The sequence below is a fragment of the Cupressus sempervirens genome, chromosome 4 (genome assembly GCF_028749045.1).
Source record: "Cupressus sempervirens isolate cs-2001-9-10 chromosome 4, ASM2874904v1, whole genome shotgun sequence".
NCBI classification, from domain to species: domain Eukaryota; kingdom Viridiplantae; phylum Streptophyta; class Pinopsida; order Cupressales; family Cupressaceae; genus Cupressus; species Cupressus sempervirens.
Genome location: NC_143121.1, coordinates 519,476,562 through 519,492,565, shown reverse-complemented (window position 1 = coordinate 519,492,565; position 16,004 = coordinate 519,476,562). Strand labels below are relative to the sequence as shown.

The 16,004-nt window shown below is 39.9% G+C and overlaps 2 protein-coding genes across 2 annotated transcripts in view; one reads left to right on the top strand and one right to left on the bottom strand.

Moving 5' to 3' along the window:
• The window catches only part of GSTT1 (glutathione S-transferase THETA 1), a 223,639-nt gene that overhangs the window by 189,176 nt on the left and 18,459 nt on the right, over positions 1-16,004 (bottom strand). The window lies entirely within an intron of this gene.
• Positions 190-5,065, top strand: LOC149562218 (uncharacterized). The gene is made up of 7 exons (XM_089824174.1): positions 190-298; positions 2,116-2,268; positions 2,411-2,808; positions 2,914-3,137; positions 3,248-3,435; positions 3,532-3,859; positions 5,008-5,065. The coding sequence occupies exons 1-7, from the start codon at positions 190-192 to the stop codon at positions 5,063-5,065; spliced, it is 1,458 nt and encodes a 485-aa protein (XP_089680300.1).

Genomic DNA, 16,004 nt, shown 5'->3' with positions numbered 1-16,004 from the left:
GAGCGCAGTTGGTCCATGTTCGAGCACATCCACTCAAAGAGGAGAAACAAGTTGACAGTGCAGAGATTGAATGATCTTGTCTTCGTTCATTACAACCTTCGTCTTAGGATCAAACAGATTTTGGGTGCTGACTCCTCTCCGATCATTCTGGAGGAGATTGATCCAGAATCAGAGTGAATCATAGAGACCATGGAACCAGTCTTCACTGAGGAAGACCGCGCATGGGTTGACCAAGTGGATGTAGAGGCAGAGGCTATGGCCATGGCAGAGGAGGCAGCCAGAGAACGTTCAGGCATTGGTAGACGCACACACACACGCACAGACGCAGGCCCTAGCGACGTTGTTCGTGAGCCCATTGCCCATGCAAGGGACATGGCTCGGCGGTCCTCTAGGACCTACCTTAGACGCCTTTCTCATAGGCATAGATGGAAAACTCGCCGAGTACTCGGCGAGTTTTTAAAACTCGCCGAGTTTCCTAGCTCGGCGAGTTTTTAACCAGTTAACTCGCCGATTTAAAAACTCGGCAAACTGGTAAAAACTCGCCGAGTAATCGGCGAGTAGTCGGCAAAAACTCGGCGAGTTTTTCCTAAAAACTCGCGGTTTACTGGTGAACGCGGCCTGTGAGGATTTAAGCGGCAGTGAGTGTGTTTTTTCTCATTCTTTCTTGTATTTGCATTGTTTAGAACCTTGAGGAGTGAAGAGAAGAAGGTTTGGAGGCATTCTTGGCTGATTGCAAGTGATTCAAGGCGGATTTGAGTGGATTGTAGAGGATTCTAACCGATTTTAGAAGACAAATTTCTTTCCAGGTATGTTCATCTTATCATAGTTTGAAAACTTTTTATAGTTTTATAACAAATGTTCTTTTGTTTTTGTTGTTTTTTGTAAATGTTTTCAAATCATTTAAAATCATTTTGAATCATTTGAAACCCTAGCTTCTAAGGATATGGTTGAAGTTTGTTGTTTGCTAAGGATATGGTTCAAGTTTGAAGTTTGAATCATTTGAAACCCTAGCTTCTAAGTTCTAACTTTGTTTATTCATTTCTCTATATATTTATGTGTAGGGCAACGGTCAACCATTAAAAAAATGACAAACCCACAAGAAGAGTGGCCACAAACACCATGCCCATCTGGATATATAGGCACTCGACCTAAAAATGCAAGAGATAAGGCATGGCGGTATGCCTATGAAGCTCCAAATCCAAATGATATTGGGAAGGTGATATGCATTCCCTGTGAGAGAATTATTTCTGGAGGCATAAACCGCCTCAAATACCACCTTGCAGGCATAAAGAAACATGACTCAAATCCTTGTCTCAAGGTAACTGATGAAGAAAAAAGATTCATCCATGCCCTACTTGCAGCTGCTGAAGAGAAAAAATTGAATAGGGAGAGGGCAAAAATAGCTATGAGGGCAGCCATAGCTGAATCTGAAGGAGCTCCTTTTGATATGCAAGAGGAAGAAGAAGCACTTGAGAACATACCAGGATCTCTTCGTGGCCCACGGATCCGCAAACAAAATTTCTCTTTTACCGGTTCCACTTCTTCTACATCTCCTACTTCTTCATCATCACCATCTAGATCCCCATCAGGGATAGGTGGTTATTTTGTGCCCAGGAACACACCTGGAGCACAGCCATCATTAGAGGGCACTGCATGGTTTAAGGAGGTGCATGAGCAAACTGATATTGCAGCAGCTGATTTTTGGTTTTTCAACAATATCTCAATGAATGCCGCTGATAGTCCCTATTGGGTCAATATGGTGAATGCAATGACAATATCAGGCAAAGGGTACAAGCCGCCTAATCGCAAGGATATGAGTGGAAGGTTAGTATTTTACTATTTAGTAATTGTAAATAATTGAGATTCACTTTAGTTCATTGTTATATTTTAAATCTTAATTGTTATAACTTATTTCCTAATTTTTTACTAACACTTACACTTTATTTAATATTACACTTAAATTTTGTAGGTTGCTTGACAAAGCGGTTGGTAGGGCAAGATTGTTGATAGAAAACCAAAAGAAAGAGTGGAAGAAGTATGGCTGCACCATTTTATCTGATGGGTGGACAGATGGAAGAAGTAGAACCATTATTAACTTCTTGATTGCTTGCAAAGATGATGTGGTGTTTTGGAAATCTGTCGATGCCTCCAACAAAGTGAAAAATTCAGCCACATTGGCTTTAATGTTGGAGAATGTTGTCATGGAGGTGGGAATAGAGAATGTGGTGCAAATAATCACAGATAATGCAGCAGCATATGTGGCAGCAGGTAGATTTAATTTTTTATATTTGAATCAATATGAATCATGAATGTAATGCTATGGTATTATTCAATTTAGATTTGATGTAATTTGTAAATACTAAATATGGAAAGTTTGTTACTGATTATTGATTTTTTGCTAATCTTTTAGGTAGAATCCTCCAAGAGAGGCATCCCACACTTTTTTGGTCACCTTGTGCAGCACATGTCCTTGACCTTCTTTTGGAGGACATAGGAAAACTTGATTGGGTGAGTCCAGTTGTGGAAGATGCTAGGCGAGTCACGAAATATATCTATAATCACCCATGGGTTCTCAGTTTGATGAGAAAAGCCACTAAAGGCAAAGATTTGATGAGACCTGCTATGACAAGGTTTGCAACGGTCTTCTTGACGTTGCAAAGTATTCTTGACCACATATTGGCTTTGAAGCAAATGTTTGTGTGTGTTGATTGGGTTGCTTCACCTTACTCAAAGAAGCCCGAAGGAGAAGCTGTGGCACGAATAGTCTTTGATGATAGCTTTTTTGCAAAGGCTAAGGAGATTGTGGAGGTAACTTCATTATATTTTTAGACTTTTAGTTTATTCAAGTTTCATTTTCAATTCATAACTTACTATGTTATTAACTAATTTGTATTTTTCAAATTTCAAATGTAGATGTCTCTGCCCCTGGTTCTAGTCTTGCGCACATGTGATGGGCAGCAATCCCCAATGGGAGGTCTTTATGAGGCCATGGATAGGGCGAAAGAGGCTGTTAGAAGTTACTATCACGGGGACAGTCTCCGATTTGACCCCATTTGGGAAATAATTGATAGGAGGTGGAACAATATGCTCCACCAACCTATTCATGCAGCAGGCTACTTCCTCAATCCCAAATTCAGGTACTATGATAATTGATTGTCCTTGAAGTTGGGATTTTAATAAGTCTTTATTTTACTTTACTTTTTAAGGTTGTGTAGTAAGACTTGATATCATTTTCTATTTGTTTTAGGGCTGATGATTCCTACTCAGATCCTAATGGAGAGGTCATGGAAGGTCTCTCTAAATGCATTGAGAGAATGATATCAAGTGAAGAGGAGAGAGACCTTATTGTGACCGAACAACAAATCTATGTGGAATCAAGGGGTCCTTTGTTCTCTTCTATGCTAGCAAAGAGAGCAAGATCTACTCAAGCACCAGGTAAAGCGTCAAACATTAAAACTTTTGCTAATTGATAAGTTGTGCTTCTGATTTTTTTTTTTATTGCTTTATAACTTTTTAAATTTTGTTTTGCAGATGCTTGGTGGGCAAGTTGGGGTGGCAATACCCCCAATTTAAGGAAATTTGCTCTCAGAGTCCTATCCCAACCTTGTAGCTCATCCCATTGTGAGCGCAATTGGAGCTTATTTGAGTCCATCCATACAAAGAAAAGAAACAGAATGACTCAAAAACAGCTTAATGACCTTGTTTATGTGCACTATAATCTTAAGTTGCGCATAAAAAAGTCACAGCTCTTAGAACTACCTGGTCCGCTTGATCTAGATGAGATAGATCCTTATTCTGATTGGACAGCACAGGAGCCAAGTCCATTTTTTACACCAGATGAGATCGCTGATTTGGAGAGGCAAGCAATGGAGGGGGAGGTTGACACTGATTTTCAGTTCACTATGGATGACATTGAGGATGAGGACGAGGATGATGATGATTCAGGCGAGGATCAGACATTACCATTAGGAGGAGATGCATCCTCTTCCAGGACGCCGAGCCAGTCAGTAGGGACGTCGAGCGAGGGGGCACAGCCACAGAGTTCACAGTCACGCAGCTCACGCCCTATCCCAATGCGGGGCACTTCTTCTAGGACTAGACCCCCTCGCTTTCCTGCTAGTGCAAGTGGAAAGAGGAAGATGTGATTGGCATTGTCACATTGTATTGATGTATTTAGACTTTTAGTATTTACTTCTAGTTTGACAGATTGAAACTATTTAGTAATTTACTATTTTGCTTCCTACCATGAGCATTCTGCATGAGAATGCAATTTTGTACGCATTATGCATTTATATATATCTAAACTTTGTTTCTTTCTTTTGTATTGTCTTTAATTAACTTATTAGATGCATCTTCTCATTAAATTTTGCAAAATAAATGTATTTTTAATTAAATTTCAGCGGTTTTTTAGGTTCCCGAGTTTTTCCCGAATTTTTTTTTTAAATCGCCGAGTTTTTCCCGATTAAACTTTTGGGGGGCTTGGCGAGTTTTTGCATTTGGCGAGTTTTCCAACTATGGGTGAAATGTTATTTCTTTTTAACATCTTATAATATCATGAGGGGTGGTTACTAGATTTCGGTACTTCTAATCTTATGTATCCACATTGGAGTTAACTTTTTACTTGCCAAGCTATTGATGGTCATATTGTTCTTATAAGAAATTAATACTTCATATACAATTGTTGGGATTGGATGTATTAGATTAAAATCATTGAAGGTGTTGCATAGACATTAACAGAGATAAGACGTGTAATAAACTAAAAAAGAATTTAAGTTGCTTGGGAGTTTTGGATTCTGGTGGTTATAATTTTCTTCTCAAAATGGGCTGCTGAAAATGTCCAAGGGCATTTTGGTCATCATGAAAGCTAGAAAGATTGGAAACCTTTACCGGATGAAAGGTACTAAGATAAACAAGGCAGTGGTGGTATCTAGAGAAGCAAATGAATCCAGATAGGGTCATATAAATGAGAAATGACTAAGGTATTGATAAACTGGAATTTACTTCCAGATTCAAAATCTTTATATTTGAATATTTGCGAAGATTGCAGCTTTCGGATGCAATGTAAGAAGTTAAAATCAGGTATTCATACAAGTAAATGTGTTCTAGACTACATTCATTAGATGTTTGTGGATCATCCCCTCCAATTTTTTTTGTAGGAGCATCACATTTCATAACATTTATAGACAATTACTCTAGAAAGGTGTGGGTAGTATAGTTGATGTGTTTAGTGTATTTAAGCTTTTTAGAGTTTTGGTTGAAAAGAATACTACTAGATCAATCAAATGTTTGAGAACAAATAATGGAGGTGAGTTCACATGTTTGATATTTGAAAATTATTGTAAGGAAGCTAGGATCAAAAGGCATATATAAAACCACAGTTAACACTTCTCAGCAAAACAGTGTTGCTAAGCCCATGAATAAAACTCTTCTAGAGAGAGATGCTCTATAATGCCAAGTTGAAGCAAAAGTTACAGGTTGAAAAAGTTAATACAGCATGCTATTAGGTAAATCAGTCACCATTGGTTGCAATACGTTATAAGATTCTTGAAGAGGCATGGACATGCCATTCTTGTGACTATTCAAATTTGAATTTTTTTTTGTTGTGATGAATATGCTCTTATTTTTAGGGATTAGCATTCTAAATTAGACCCCAAATCCAAGAAGTATATTTTTGTTGGTTATGGTTATGGAGTTAAGGGAAATAGATTGCAGGATCCTCCTACCCACAAAATCACCATTAGCAAAGATGTAGTATTTGATGAATTTTCTCTAATAAAATCAAACATTGTAGAAGGTTATTTGAATTTGAAACAAGTACCACAATATCAGCATGCTCACTTGGAAACTTATCTATTTACCACTTCAAGTGAATTGGATTAATGCATACTACAGTAACAAGATATGGGGCATAACACAGAAAGACATGTAATGCTTTAGGAACCAGATAAGTATTTCATTAAAGCTTCAATACTTCAAGTACATGTTATGCCAATATACAAGATAGATAGAAATCACTAATACTAAATGAATTCTCTCTCCAACAAAGAGTGTACATAAAGATCCCGAAGGCATGTGATTGAACCGTCATGGCATAGCAAAACACCCTTCGGTTACTAACACCTTAACTAATCCCAATGGCATAACACACTTTTGTTGACAACATCATCCCCCCCAAAAAGAAAGTCATCTCCAGACAACATACAAAAATGGAGATGATGTGACTATATACAATACATCAAAACATAAACTAGGAGGAAGGAGGATGCTTCCCTGGAGATGTTGATGTGGAAGCTTGCAACTGTGCCCATAACTCGCACACTTGCTCGATCCTCTTCTTCAAATTCTCTTCAGCCTACATTTGAATCTCCAATGATGTCTTCATCATCTCCACGATGTTCTCGCGTTTTGTCTTTTTTGCTTTAGAATCCTCTAATAGACTCTTCTCTTGCTTCACTGCCTCAAGCTGAGCTAGGAATGTTGTCCTCTCTGATTCTTTCTCTTGCTTCTCTGTCTCAAGCTGAGCAATGAGTGTTGCCTGATCCGACTCCTTGAATGATTGTTGTGTAGCCAAGTTCCCTTCTACTACAACTAATCGGGTAGCCGTCTCCTCTCGAGCCCTCTCTGTTGCTACCTGATTTGCATTACTCCATCACAGAGCATAGTAGGTGTCTCGGTAAACCTACACTATCTCAGGAGTAAGGGTCTCCACTCAGCTTTCCACTACCGCCTCTCCAATAATCCAATCCTATCTCATCTTAGGAGTCTCTGTGACAGACCATCCTCGTGCCTCGAAGCATGCGATGAATGCAATAGGGCAACCTACTCTCATAAATGAGAGAACATGCTACAACTCTTGAACTACCCCCTCGAGTGCTCGTGTTTGCTAAGTAGGCCTCTACATCTTCTCTCATGTCCTTGGATGACCTTGATGCTGGCTGCTCCTACATGCCCATCGCCATGTCTACTGTCTCCAACATCCTCTAAGCACAATCTGTTGGAGGTGATGGCTTATCCGCATGGGTGGGGTAGCTCTCTTCATCTGGAAGAACTTTAGGAGATACATTCAGTTCCCTAACCTCGACCTCAGGCACCTCCCTCAAAGGTGAGAGAACACTAGATGCTCGTGCCAGTAATGTTTTGTTGAACCTCTGGCTCAAATAATTACACAGATCATGTGTTGTACTTGCCTGGTCGGTACTCTCTCTAGTTGGGCTGACTACCAATGTTGCATCTACTATGACAACAACATCTGACCCAATCTCATCTAACTGAACCTATGGCTCCTCCTGGGTATCGTGTGTCTACTCCTGCTCAGGTACCTCCATCACCTCATCTGACACAACCCTAGCTGGCAAGGTGTGGGACTCTGTCTCTAGTACAAAATTGGTCTAAGGTGTAACTATTGCCTCAGGAATGGTTGTTGGCTCAGAAATCACCGTGGGTGCTCTCACCGCCACTACGGCAGTCAAAGTCATGTCGATAGGTTGCCTAATCTGTCCGAAAGCAAGAATGTGCATACCTACGGTGGTGGTCAAATGAGTTGTTAAGGAGAGAAGAGGTCGTGGGAACAATAGTGATGTCATCGTGATTACCTCGACCTCCTCATCCTTTGTGTCGTTCCCCTCATCTGTGTCACTAGTGGCACTCTCAAATGAGTTGTCATGTCTGTCGTTGTTTGTGTTCCTGTGCTTGGATCTAGATTCCACCTCTTCTCTGCGTTGCTTCCCTAGCATGGCGTTCTATCTGCCTGGTGTGTCCAAATGGCACCATTGCATAATTGAAGGCTCTCCTAGAGCTAAGGGTCTTGGCTTGATCTCAAGTCTATCAACTGAGATCAATGATGTCCTAGCATCGAGAAACAATCCAATAGCCTAGTGCAGCATATAGAATGTTTTATGCTGCAATGTCATAAATTCATACATATGCTCTAAAAGCAGTGCCGCTTAGTCATATACCCTTCCTGTCATAATCTCGTTCATCAATGCCACATGCATAAATGAAATATCTAAAGTACGGCTAGATGCCATAAGTCTACTCTTCACCAAGTTCATAATGCAACAACGCAGTTCCTCTCTAATGTCTATTTTTTTCAGCCCTCTTCCTCTAGAAGTCTGCATCAAAGCTTGTATATTTGCGTCAGATAGGTCTTTGCACACCATGGTTACGAGTCGCTCATGTGCCTCCTATTTCATTTTCTTTGCTTTTAAAGGTATATTTTTGCCCCCTTCTACATATTCAGGTACGTTGAATACTCTTGTAAAATCTTGCGCCTTGAAGGAGATTTCTACATCATGGTCTAGATAGGAAAAGGTGCTCGTTTTCGAGTGCCTGTCATAGGTATCTATCATTATCCTTAAGGAACACTCAAAATCTTTAAAGCAAAAAATTGGCATTTTTATTAGCCATTCTACTTGCGCTCTCCTTATGCTTCCCTTCCCTAGATCATCATTTGGAGTTTCCAGCCACCACTTGCGGCACCCTAAGCCATTCAACCCTTCAAAATGTATGTTTTGAGGCATTACATGAGATGTTGCAGGCGTGTTACTTTTGGTCGTATGTTCTTTTTTCCTGTGTCTATTTGTCCCGCAATTTTCACTCCTGGGGGTAGTACTTGGGTATTCTTGAACATAGTATTGCTCAAACTTGAACTGCTAGCCTGCGTCTACACCTTTGCTTTCCACGGTTGCTTGTCCATAACGGTTTTTGTTTTTTATTGAATAGGAGGAAGGAAGAAACGATTAGGGCTATTCACACTCCTTCCCTCGCACGGAAATCTCTCTACCGTATTGTGTGCTTGTTGAAGGATTTTCCTGTTGCTGGTGTCATGCCCTTTTGCTCCCTATTTGGTCATACAATATGCAGTGAAGATTGTGAGGTGCTTATATGGTTGCTTACCATTTGCGGCTCATTTTGTATGCGTGGTTTCTCTGTCCCTGTGTTTGCTTTGTTCTAGCATTACTCCTTTCGCTTCCTAGACGATTGCTCCCTAGCTGTATATGCGTACAACTTCCCTCTCATGCCTATGATTTCCCCTTAGCGCCTACAAATATATCAAGTTTTCCCACCAATATTTGCCTCTTTTCACTTCATGGTCGCATAGTACCACTATGATTCATTAAGTGCTTGGGTTTGATGAATTTCGCACAGTAAGTCAATGTTCGGTGTTTTTGCTGATCTCCTTCAATCAGTTGTCACTTTTGCCCCTCCAATCGGTTGTCACCGTACGATGCTTTTGAATTGTCAACCCCTGCACGTTGTTGAACTTTGTACAGTGATGCGGGTGCCAATTCATACTTTTATCTTAACCATACGATGTTCCAACTGATCACTTATAATTTGTTCATCCACATTTCCCATGAATGGTGGATATACTATTTTGAGCATACTGTGTATAGGAGTCTTTATGTGGTTTTCTTGTTATCTTAAATGTTGTACAGTACTAGTCTGAAATGTCATACATTACTAGTCTCTTCTCTGTGTCTTCAAGCATCGTACAAATTTGCATCTTTTTTCTTTGACCGTCGTACGATGGTGGCTTTGGTGAATCCACTTCCTCTTCATGAATATTGTGACGTACGGTGACTAAACATACTATGATGCCTCCACACTAACATACCGTACAGTGGCTTTGTATTTATTTATTGTGTGTTTCTTCCTTGACTGTACAGTATTTTCTTTTCCTTGGCTAGACGGTATTTCCTCAATGTGGCCATGCGGTTTTTTTTTCCAAAAAAATCCTGAAGTCTAAGTATTCCACCCTTCTAGACGAATGGTATTACTTCTTTGGTCTTCATTCCTCTAATTGTAGATCTTTAGCTTCGAGCCATTGCCCAGGTCAACAATCTCTTTCCTGTCCAAGTTCAACAACTTGGTTGCTCCAATCTCACCGACTTCATGTACTTTGTATGGTCCAACCCACTTGACCTTGAACTTGCCCGATTTAATCTCGTTACGCCCGTTATATTTCAGCACGAGTTGGCCTAGTGTGAATTTAGTTAGCTTCAAGTGTTTTTCATGTCATGCTTTGCACTTGAGCTGAGATACTTCGGTGGCCCACTGCACCATTAATCTCCATTCATCGAGCTTGTTTAGATTATACAACCTTTCCCTAAGGCTCTCCATGTCACCCAATCTGTTCTCAATTACTATCCTCAGGCTCGGGACCATGAACTCAACCAACACCACAGCCTCCTAACCATACATCAATTGCAACGAGGTTTCTCGTTGTAACCTATAAGTGACGCAGTAGGCCCATAACACAGATTGCAGCATTTCCTCCCAGTCCTCTCCTTCGACTCTGCATGACTTATAAATCACGGATACCAATATCTTGTTCATTGATTCAGCCTACCCATTTTCTCTTGGGTAGCATGGACTCAAAAAGGAATAACAAATTTTGAACTACATCGTGAGCAATCAGATGACATGATTCACAAAGTATCCTCCTTGGTCACTTGTTAAATAGATAGGAATAACATACCTGGTAATGATTTGTTCATAGATAAACCTTGTCGTACTTACTGTCAAATTATCTAGTAGGGCTCGTGCCTCTACCCACTTCATGGGATATTCTGTCGCTACAACGATGTATCGACACCTTCGAGCTTTGTTTGCCTTTAGGGATCCAACAAAGTCCAGCCCCCATTGTTCAAAAAGTTCTTGTGCGTGCAAAGGGTTAAGCGGCATAAAATCTCTCTTCAATAGCTTTCCCGCCTTCTAGCAAGTATTGCAACCGACAACCCATTCCCTAGCGTCATCATACAAGGTAGGCCACCACAGCCCTGACAGAAGTCTCTTCTGTGTTATTGTGTTAGGCCTCATGTATCCACCTGCGGGACCTTCATGTGCTTCTCTCAATATGCTTGACACTTCCTCTTCCATGACACATCGTCGAAGGACTTGGTCGGGTCCCATCTTATACAACAACTCATTAATCAACTAAAATGTTTGGCTCCTAAGCACAAGCTTCCTTCTTTCGCTCAATTGCATTTCCCTCGAGAACTACCCTATTGAAAGGTATTCTCCAATGCTTGTATACCAAGATGGGAGTACGGCAATTTGAAACAAGTGCACATTCAGTAAGTCATCATTCAATTCTTCGCGTGGTTCTCCTAGCTTGATCCTTGATAGGTGGTCTGCACTCACGTGACTCCTTTCGGGGCGTAAACAATACTAAATGTGAACTCATGTACAAGGAGCAACCATCTACTCAACCACCCTTGAATAATTAGCTTATTCACTAGGAGGGACCCCTTTTAAATCCTTATAAGTCCAAGCGAATACGTCCTTGTATTCCATAAATATCTTGAATGATCTTGCTTTCAACATTGGGTTCCAGTCGTCACCGAAAAAGATGTTATTTGGATTGGCTTTGTCCCCTAGGTTCATTGCCTTCACCGAAGGTTTTTCTTTATCGAATGCATGTGCCTGTGTTTCATCCATTGGTGCCTCCCCTCTTTATATTCCCCATATTCTAGTGGGAACGAGTTCTTTTCATGCCCTTCATCTCCTTCATCCACCCCTAACATGTTGCAACTTGAAAACACCTCATAGTCTTCCATTTGCCAATGGAAGAGTCCATTTAATGAATCTAGGTCCCCATCAAGACATCCCTCCAGTTCTTGAATTCCCTCTTTATTAGGTTCCATGCTTCTCTTCCCTTCATCATCTTCTTCTTCAGCTTCAAAATCAAACGATGATGTCAGATCTTCACTCACCATCTCCATTTGTAGGTCGATTGTGAGCTTGTGACCCCCTCTCTCCATCGAAAGAGTATTCCTCTTCCAATCGTGCTTCAATTTTGCTTGCACTAACCAATCCCTTCCGAGCATCGCGTCATATCCTTTCCTCTTCTGTAAGATCACTACGAAGTCTAGGACAAAGGATTGTGTCCCGATCATCACTCTTTGTGCCATTAGAGTCCCAATAGGTTTGATACCATGTTGATCAACGCCTAGCAGCTGAAATGTCGGCAGCCATAGTGTTGGTCGTCCTAATTTCCTCCATGTTTCCTCCAACAATACATTAACACCAGAACCTCCATCTACAATGGTGTCCATCAAGATGGGCCCAAGGATGCCTATCTCCACCACTGCAAGGTGTCTTCCCATATTCACAGCAAGTAACATGGGGTCCTTCTCTGTCCGAAGAGGAATGTTCTTTCAGATGGAGCTTTCCCTTTCATCATCAATACTCTCCATTGGCCCATTCAATGTCTTCGAGGATGGTGTCATGTTTAACATCGTCATTCTTAGTTGTGGCGTTGCAAGAAGGTCATTTAGTTTTATAGGGATCTTAGCTTGCATTACCTGTCTTATGATGTTTTGCTCTGCCTGAGTCCTCATTGAGGTACTCGCAATATCATTCATTTCCCTTCTTTCTGCCATCATCTCCTCTATTTTGACTTTTTCTTCCCACATCCTTCATTTTTTTTCTTTGGGATTTAGGTACGCTACTTTCTTCCCTTGTGCTCAGTTGACCACTAACACATCTTCATTGTTCCCATCAATGTTCACAGGTTTACCCCTGGCCTCAAGCATTTTGACTCATCCTGGTCTCCAAGACCACACCATCTACATAGAAACTACAGTGCTTCACTCTTTGTACACTCTGGCAAAGTGGCCCCATTGATTACAAGCACGGCATTGTATCATTGGTCGCCCACTTAGGTCGTACTATATACGATTGCGACCTCTATTATTATTGTTGTTATTCTGCCTCTTCCTCGTCGATTGTTCCTTTATTGTCTCGATGATGCCACGTTAGAGTTTGTATTCCACGTTCCCGTAGCACCTAAAGTAGATACTTCTTCTGTCATTAGAGCTTGTTGGTGGCCTTTAGTTTTCATGTTGAACAGATATTCTTTAGCAGAATGTCCAACTATCTAGTAGATGTTGCAAAACTAATTTTGGGGGCAAGACCCCTTCGTGTGGCCTTCCTTCTTTGCAATATGTACACCATAAGTCCCCATTGGTGCTTCGGCTAGGGTTTTTCTTCATGCTTTTAAATTCCTTCATCATGCACAACATGTCTTTTTGTAGCGCCTGGATCTTCTTGTTTGATTCTTCATTGCTGCTCTCTCCGAAAGAATCATCTTCCTCATCGGATGATCTATTCTTTTTCTTCTTCCCCATCCTGCTTTCGTTTTCGAGATCCAACACTCTATTATATGTATCGATGTATGATGTCGGGGGTACAATTTTCATTTTTCTCCAAAGTGCGGGCTTTAATCCTTCAATGGACCAGTGTTTCTTCAAACCGTCAACAGTTGGGCTTTCCATTTTCCACACCAACTCCTATCTTCGCCCATATCTGCAGACAATCTCATCCTTCGCCTATTTGGTGTTGTAGATTTCCGCTACAATTTCATTATCATCTTTTAATACCCAAAACTCTACCCCAAACTACTTTTTCAGGTCCGGCTATGTGACTACCTTCGTCTGATCGATGTCTGAGAATCAATCGATTACTACTCCTCTTAGAGTGGTTATGAATTGTCGCACCCAATCATCATGATCCGTTATGTTGTTGGTCGTCCATATAGTCTCACATGTTTTACAATGTCGCATACAGTCTTTTGTACCATCACCCATAAATTTTGGCAGTTTTTGCTTTTGTCCTACCATAGCTCGTGGTTGTTGTGTTGTTACAGTTGGTTGTAACGGTTGTAACAATTGTTTTTGTTGTACCCCGTGCAAGGTCTGTGTTTGTGCATGTCCTTGCACACCCGCGTTGCACTGTACTCGCTTGTGCAATGTGTGGGGAACGAAAGGTTACCCCGAGCTTGTGTTGCTTCGACACCTCTAGCCATGTTGGTTCCCTCTTCGCTCCAACAACAATTCTCCACTCGTGGTATGCGAGACAAGTTGATGAACTCCTCTCTTGTTTCTTCGATACAACTTAATCTTTGTTGTGCCTCTTCTATCAAGTCCTTACTACTTCTCACCACTTGATGATCAAGCGAACAGTGTTCTCCATCGGCCAATGCACCTCCCGGGCACCGTGGTCACCCTCCATGACACCACCATGTTCCCCTTCGGCAAGTTGCCTAATTCTTTGCCTCTATTAGGCTTGTTGCACAAAGATTAAAGTCTAATGCACTGCGTGTACGACATCATTTTGCACATTTCTATTTCTATCTTTATTTAATTGGTTTGGCATCAATTCAAAACATCATAATTAAGAAAGAACGCTTTTTATTTATTTATAGTCTTCGTACATCATGGGTTGTCTATGCGACCATTACAAAGCTACAAGTGCTCTTTTCCTTCAACATTCCCAAGGCCTAAGGCTCATGGATTAGACCTCCTTCGGGTCTCATCTCATTCCTCTTCTTCCTGACAGTTACGTTCGGGAAAGTTTCTCAGAGTTGTGTTACATCCCAAATTTTGCCCTAGAATTTTAAAACTAATTATAGCCGTTGAATCAAATTATTTCTTCATGTTCATATGAAACTGAGTTAGTTAATTATAGCCATTGTTATAACATGTGAAAATGAGTTAGTTAATTATAGCCGTTGTTTATTCCTTCATGATCATGTGAAATTGAGTTAGTTAATTATAGTCGTTGTTATAACATGTGAAAATGAGTTAGTTAATTATAGCCATTGTATCCATTTAATTATCATACTAAAGTTAGTTAATTATAGTCGTTGTATCAATCTATTCACGATCATGTGAAATTGAGTTAGTTAATTATAGCCGTTGTACATATATGATAAGCATGTAAAGTTAGTTATTCTGACATTGATGGAATTCCTAATGGTCACTTGATGATTTTTATTTAACAATTTATAAATCTTGAGCGAGAATGTTGTTTTGAATGATTGCAGGATGAAGACTAAAGAGAGAGGGGCAGCATTGCGAAATGGGTTCATTGGAAGGGGATGGTCGAATGGTTCGGTCATCAGAATCGACAAGTTTGACCTAAAACTAACTTGGCAAAGTTACTAGGACTTGGCAACATATTTCATGGTGGAAAAGAATGAGCTAAAAGTGGAACATTATAATAAAACAATGTAAAATAAACATAAATTATCAAAATATTAATATTACTTAATTATTATTTTACATTCTCAAATATGGTCATATGTAAATAATTATAAGATGACACCATTACATTATAAATTAATAATCCAATAATGCCACTCTATTATTACGTACACATAAGAATAGATGAGAAAATATAATAATAATAAAATAATATTAATTTTCAAAACTCCTCATTTTCTTTCTTTCTTTCTTTCCCACTTTTCTTTCTTTTATTGAGTGACTTCTGAATTGAATCTTGTAACTGAAGGTAGCCGTAGAGATAGGCTTAATCTTTATTATGGTCTATTGGCATTCTTTCATTCACTCTCCTTCGGCTTCTCTAATTCCTTAGCAATCGAGTTCCTTGTTAGCTATCATTGTAGTGACTGAACCCTGTTCAAATATTACTCTGTTTTAAATCAAATCAATACCATCTTCTGCAGGTTACAGAGCAGCTTTGGTGAATTTATTCAAGCACGGGTTCATCTCAGAATTTGGTGACAGAGAGTCACATAAGATATCTGATTAACCTCGTGTAACCATTTACACTTTCTTTTAATATTATGAATGCAGTATTTAATCCTTAAGCCGGCAGTTCTAATCATGATTTCTCTAGTAATAGAATATGAAAATAAGACCCGAATTGTACAAAGTCTGTCATATTCCACTGCAAAGTTTGTCGTTCCTTTTGTGGTAATATGACATCGATAAATGCTTGAAGTCTGTCGTAATCCATGAATAGTTTGATGTTTTTCTTTGTGATAACATTACAATGATTTATACATAAGTCTGATGATTTCTTTTAACCATATAAATATCCGAATATGTAGTAAATCTCTGAATCAATTAAGGTCAATGGCAAGAAAGTTATTACCCAATTGGAAATCAATTACATCCTAATATAAAACAAGTAACTGAAAATGAGATATGAAATCAGTACACCAAGGAATTCACCAGGCGAAAATGCCAATCTAA

Coding starts and splice junctions, on each gene's coding strand:
- LOC149562218 (XM_089824174.1), top strand. CDS start 190: ATGGAACCAGTCTTCACTGAGGAAGACCGCGCATGGGTTGACCAAGTG. Junction 299..2,115: donor CAGAGAACGTTCAGGCATTG/GTAGACGCACAC, acceptor TTGCTTGCAAAG/ATGATGTGGTGTTTTGGAAA. Junction 3,138..3,247: donor TTCCTCAATCCCAAATTCAG/GTACTATGATAA, acceptor TATTTGTTTTAG/GGCTGATGATTCCTACTCAG.